Source organism: Garra rufa, chromosome 19 (genome assembly GCF_049309525.1).
Source record: "Garra rufa chromosome 19, GarRuf1.0, whole genome shotgun sequence".
Lineage (NCBI taxonomy): Eukaryota > Metazoa > Chordata > Actinopteri > Cypriniformes > Cyprinidae > Garra > Garra rufa.
In genome coordinates, this window is record NC_133379.1 from 41,052,013 (window position 1) to 41,058,589 (window position 6,577).

The following is a 6,577-nucleotide window of genomic DNA, read 5'->3' on the forward strand; positions in this document are numbered from 1 at the left end:
TTACACTTATATTTAATGTAGAGATCCTGTAGAGTTCCCTGTTCATGCATGAGCAGACAAGACGATGCCTTTGAATGCAGTGCATGTTGATTTATATCAAACATGGAAATGTAGAATGTTGTGATAAAGGGTGTCAAACTACAAGGTGCATCTCAGAAAGAGACTATAATGCTGATGTTTGGCACAAAAATAAAACAAGCAAGATGATCTAGTCAACCTCGGCTTTTATTCAAGGACTTGATAGTCGTGTTAGGGCTTTATTTTGTGATAGTGACCACAAAATTACAAAATTGTGGGATGACAAGGTTCTGTTTTGCTGTCGTCCTCTTAACCCTGAAAGAAAAACCAAACCCAGTTGCTCTCCAGTATGTGACGATCCGAGTGTTTGATTGTGATCGCATTACCTTAGTCGCAGCATAACATGTGCACGTCATTGAGAGCGGTGTCATCTCTCATTCCCTGTGGCTTTTCTACCCGTGTCCTGATGCCACAAATTCCCTTTCCTTTACATGTTGAGCTCCAGCCGCCCCAATCGCCCCAGTCTGTGCCATCACCCACCAACTCAGACCCTCCAGTGCAGCTGAATCTGGAAAAAGGTATAAAAAGCAAAAATAAATTTGAAAACTCAGACAGAATCTCGTAATCCAGTTATTAAAACAGATGTTATTGTATAACATCCCTTACGAAAAAATGTATGCAAGTGTGCTATAAGTATACTTCTTTTAAACAAAAAAATGGGAGAGGATACATTCAGTCTACTTTTTATATACTTCTTAAAAGTGTGCTTTATAAACTTTGCAGAAATATAATAATAATGAAATTTAAGTACGCTTGATCTTAATGTACTTGAGCTCTACTTGTGCTCTGAGAATCCGTGTTTTCATTGTTATACGCTAGGGGTGCTATTACGCATCTTCAGTACAGAATTACCAAAACACAAGTGAAGGAGTAACCAAAACAGTAGATGCTTCCACATGTAATCACAAATGTCAGACATAAAAATGCATCAAAACCATACATATGTAAAACTGTAACATTATGAATAAAATATTGACCTAAGAAAAGGTTATAATGGCGGTCAAGCTTTGGGGTGTTGATCAACTCCATCTGCGTTTTAATTATCATGTATACACTTTTAGTATACTTGCAGTACAAAACATAAATGTAAACAATTTTAATACTGTTAGTAAACTTAAAAAGTATACTGTTATATACTAGAAAGTGGGCCAATTTAGTCCCAGGGAGTATTGAAATAGTACACTTAAAAGTATACTACTACTTGACTGATATTTGCTTACTTACTACATAAAGTATACTAGCAAATATACTTAAACTTCACTTAAGTATACTCAATAAAATAAAGTATACTTCTTTTTGGTAAGGGATGGGATGTCATGGAACTTCTGGATCAAGAAATCAACAGTAGGGCTGTACAATTAAGCAAATTAAACCACAAAGACTGCATTTTAAAAATGTAGTTCTGCATATCTCCACGTTCACCTGATGTTGTTTGCGGCCGTGTCGTCTTCGATTCCTTGGGAAGGTTCGACCCTCAGCTGAAATGCTGTCAAGAATCCAGAAGGACACCATTTGATTTCTGTCCACTCACCCCAGCTGAAGAAAAAACACAGGTTTGCCGAAAATTCACAAAGGCTAATTCGTCTACTGTAGCTTATGAAGACGCTGCCTCTAACCCTTAAAGGAACACTCCACTTTTTTTTAGAAATAGGCTCATTCTCCAACTCCCGCCGAGTTAATGAGTTGATTTTTACCGTTTTGAAATCCATTCAGCCGTTCTCCTGTTCTGGCGATATCACTTTTAGCATAGCTTAGCATAGATCATTGAATCCTATTAGACCAGTAGCATCGCATTCAAAAATGACCAACGAGTTTCCATATTTGTTGTATTTAAAACTTGACTCTTCTGTAGTTATATCGTGAACTAAGACCGGTGGAAATGCAAAGCTGCGAGTTTCTAGGCTGATAAGATTAGGAACTACACTTCCATTCCGGCGTAATAGTCAAGGAAGTTTGCTGCCGTAATATGGCCGAAGCAGGCGGAGTATTATCAGAAATGAGTTCCCAGCTAGTTTAACATTTGCACATGTGCTGCGTGGTATTACTGCTCCTGCTTCGGCCATGTTACAGCAGCAAACTTCCTTGACTATTACGCCGGAATGGAAGTGTAGTTCCTAATCTTATCAGCCTAGAAAATTGAAGCTTTGCATGTCCACCGGTCTTAATACACGATATAACTACAGAAGAGTCAAGTTTTAAATACAACAAATATGGAAACTCGTTGGTCATTTTTGAATGTGATGCTATTGGTCTAATAGGATTCAATGATCTATGCTAAAAGTGATATCACCAGAACAGGAGAACAGCTGAATGGATTTCAAAACGGTAAAACTCAACTTATTAACTCGGGGGGAGTTGGAGAATGAGCCTATTTCCAAAAAAAGTGGAGTGTTCCTTTAATGTTTGTATGAATAGTATTACTACTCCTTGGACTGAGCCCATTACCTTCCAACATCTGACTGAACTGAGGCATAGTTCTCATATGAGCTTGATAAGCCTTTGGCCGGATCAATGCAGTGAAGGCGAATACCGTTGAGTGCAGTGTTATCATCCCAAAAACCATCGGAAAGTTCTTCTACCTTAAAAAAGCAACACAACACTCCTAAATTTGACGGAGCTACAATCAATCATTTAAAAGTTAACTATAACCATCCCATAGTAACATTCATCTTCATGTCCTTTAGTATTAGGCTGGTTCAGTTCCCTGGAGATACCTGGAATTAAATCAAATGCTTAGTGGTTAAATGTGAGCTCCAGCTCGTTTGACCACTAAGCCATCCGATATTACTGTAATGATTCAATGCCAGACTTACCTTTAGACTGAACCCTGCGGCGTACGTTCCATTTGGACAGACGTCCTTAAACCCCCACGACCCCCAGTTGGTTGCATAGTACACAACCAGCCACCATCTGTTTTTTCTGTTGATGTCTGGATCAGAATGCATTATGAATGTCTGGACACTCATATGCAGCCCAATAATGACTAACAGTAAAGAAATGGAGTGATGCATTGCTGCAGCTCTGGCCTGATCGATAAAAAATACTGATGGAAATAATTCAGTTTGATTTCTACACCAAAAAACTGATTTAGGGTCAGTAAAAGAGCTCAAATGAATGATTTTGTCAAATCCAGAACAGAAAACCTGAGTTAACCGCAGTCGGTCCACAGAATATGTCTGATTCTTTCAGAAAACATTTATATAGTTTATCAATATTGCGATGTCATGGTTCTAGCCAATCAGCAGCCAGGAGAACAGGTCAACGACCTTTAAGTGACTCAAAACACAAAAATACAAACACTGATCCAGCAAAATCTGTAGTGTCCCTGAAAAGTGTTTTTCTTGGCAAAATGGCTATAAAAGGTTGAGTTGCTTGTTTGATTTGAGGTCTACTGCATTTACATTCCCTCAAGTAAATTTTGATAGAAGTAAATTGAGTGATTACAAGGAAGAAAGTGTTAAAAAATGATCATTCCGTCATCATTTAATCAACCTCACGTGGTTCTAAACCTGTATGACTGTCTTTCTTCTGAGAGGCATGAGAAGTATCATAAAAGTATATTCATGCATACTGTGAATCTTAATTAATTAACCTAATTAACCTTTTGAGGAAAATATCTCAAAATTATCTCCATATAGTGGACTTCAGTGGTATTCAGATATCAGTTTACTAGTGGTATACTTTAAAGTGTGCTATTTCAATACTCCTTGGGACTAAATTGACCCACTTTCTAGTACATGAAAGTATACTTTTAGTATAACAGCAGTAAACTTTGAGTACACAACTAGTTTACATCTATGTTTTCAGTTTGTACAACAAGTCTACTAAAAGTGAACTTATAGGTAAACTGATATTTTACTAATTAAATATAATTAGTGCATTTTTAGTACACTTTACAGTATAGTCTCAGTAACCCAGCTAACAGGGAACGTTCCCAGAACATTCACTAACGTTCTTTAAAAGTTGTGTAAATGTTAGTACAAAACGTTATTAAAATAATGTTTTTGGAACGTTCTTATAACATTGTTAATGTTCTTGTAACATTGAGAGAAAACGTTCTTAGAACAACGTTCTTGGAACGTTTTTAGGACGTTATTAGTAATTGATGAACGTTCTTATAATGTTGATAGAAAACGTTCTTACAACAACGTTCTTAAAACGTCTTTGGGACGTTACTTGTACTAAATGAATGTTCTCTTAAGGTTGAGAGAAAACGTTCTTACAACAACGTTCTTAAAACGTCTTTGGGACGTTACTTGTACTTAATGAATGTTGTCTTAAGGTTGAGAGAAAACGTTCTTACAACAACGTTCTTGGAACGTCTTTGGGACGTTACTTGTACTTAATGAATGTTCTCTTAAAGTTGAAAGAAAACGTTCTTACAACAATGTTCTTAAAACGTCTTTGGGACGTTACTTGAACTTAATGAATGTTCTCTTAAGGTTGAAAGAAAACGTTCTTACAACAATGTTCTTGGAACGTCTTTGGGACGTTACTTGTACTTAATGAATGTTCTCTTAAGGTTGAGAGTAAACGTTCTTACAACAACATTCTTGGAACGTCTTTGGGACGTTACTTGTACTTAATGAATGTTCTCTTAAGGTTGAAAGAAAACGTTCTTACAACAATGTTCTCAAAACGTCTTTGGGACGTTACTTGTACTTAATGAATGTTCTCTTAAGGTTGAAAGAAAACGTTCTTACAACAATGTTCTTGGAACGTCTTTGGGACGTTACTTGTACTTAATGAACGTTCTCTTAAAGTTGAAAGAAAACGTTCTTACAACAATGTTCTTAAAACGTCTTTGGGACGTTACTTATACTCAATGAATGTTCTCTTAAGGTTGAAAGAAAACGTTCTTACAACAATGTTCTTGGAACGTCTTTGGGACGTTACTTGTACTTAATGAATGTTCTCTTAAAGTTGAAAGAAAACGTTCTTACAACAATGTTCTTAAAACGTTTTTGGGACGTTACTTGTACTTAATGAATGTTCTCTTAAGGTTGAGAGAAAATGTTCTTACAACAACATTCTTGGAACGTCTTTGGGACGTTACTTGTACTTAATGAATGTTCTCTTAAGGTTGAGAGAAAACGTCCTTACAACAACGTTCTTGGAACGTCTTTGGGACGTTACTTGTACTTAATGAATGTTCTCTTAAGGTTGAAAGAAAACGTTATTAGAACAACGTTCTTGGAACGTCTTTGGGACGTTACTTGTACTTAATGAATGTTCTCTTAAAGTTGAAAGAAAACGTTCTTACAACAATGTTCTTAAAACGTCTTTGGGACGTTACTTGTACTTAATGAATGTTCTCTTAAGGTTGAAAGAAAACGTTCTTAGAACAACGTTCTTGGAACGTCTTTGGGACGTTTCTTGAACGTTCTCTTAAAGTTGAGAGAAAACGTTCTTACAACAACGTTCTTAAAACGTCTTTGGGACGTTACTTATACTTAATGAACGTTCTCTTAAGGTTGAGAGAAAACGTTCTTACAGCAATGTTCTTAAAACGTCTTTGGGACGTTACTTGTACTTAATGAATGTTGTCTTAAGGTTGAGAGAAAACGTTCTTACAACAACATTCTTGGAACGTTTTTGGGACGTTACTTGTACTTATTGAACGTTCTCTTAAAGTTGAGAGAAAACGTTCTTACAACAATGTTCTTAAAACGTATTTGGGACGTTACTTGTACTTAATGAATGTTCTCTTAAGGTTGAGAGAAAACGTTCTTACAACAACGTTATTAAAACGTCTTTGGGACGTTACTTGTACTTAATGAATGTTCTCTTAAGGTTGAAAGAAAACGTTCTTAGAACAACGTTCTTGGAATGTCTTTGGGACGTTACTTGAAAGTTCTCTTAAGGTTGAGAGAAAACGTTCTTACAACAACGTTATTACAACGTCTTTGGGACGTTATTTGTTCTTAATGAATGTTCTCTTAAGGTTGAAAGAAAACATTCTTAGAACAACGTTCTTGCAACGTCTTTGGGACGTTACTTGAAAGTTCTCTTAAAGTTGAGAGAAAACGTTCTTACAACAACGTTCTTAAAACGTCTTTGGGACGTTACTTATACTTAATGAACGTTCTCTTAAGGTTGAGAGAAAACGTTCTTACAGCAATGTTCTTAAAACGTCTTTGGGACGTTACTTGTACTTAATGAATGTTGTCTTAAGGTTGAGAGAAAACGTTCTTACAACAACATTCTTGGAACGTTTTTGGGACGTTACTTGTACTTAATGAACGTTCTCTTAAAGTTGAGAGAAAACGTTCTTACAGCAACGTTCTTAAAACGTCTTTGGGACGTTACTTGTACTTAATGAACGTTCTCTTAAGGTTGAGAGAAAACATTCTTACAACAACGTTATTAAAACGTCTTTGGGACGTTACTTGTACTTAATGAATGTTCTCTTAAGGTTGAAAGAAAACTTTCTTAGAACAACGTTCTTGGAATGTCTTTGGGACGTTACTTGAAAGTTCTCTTAAGGTTGAGAGAAAAC

General features: G+C 36.2%; 1 protein-coding gene across 1 annotated transcript; it reads right to left on the bottom strand.

Moving 5' to 3' along the window:
- Positions 1-207: 207 nt before the first annotated feature.
- LOC141292909 (vitelline membrane outer layer protein 1-like) lies at positions 208-3,249 on the bottom strand. The gene is made up of 5 exons (XM_073824959.1): positions 2,892-3,249; positions 2,524-2,657; positions 1,501-1,614; positions 405-586; positions 208-333 (listed from the first exon to the last, which is right to left on the bottom strand). The coding sequence occupies exons 1-4, from the start codon at positions 3,087-3,089 to the stop codon at positions 406-408; spliced, it is 627 nt and encodes a 208-aa protein (XP_073681060.1). The 5' UTR covers positions 3,090-3,249; the 3' UTR covers positions 208-333; position 405.
- Between the last annotated feature and the right edge of the window lie 3,328 nt (positions 3,250-6,577).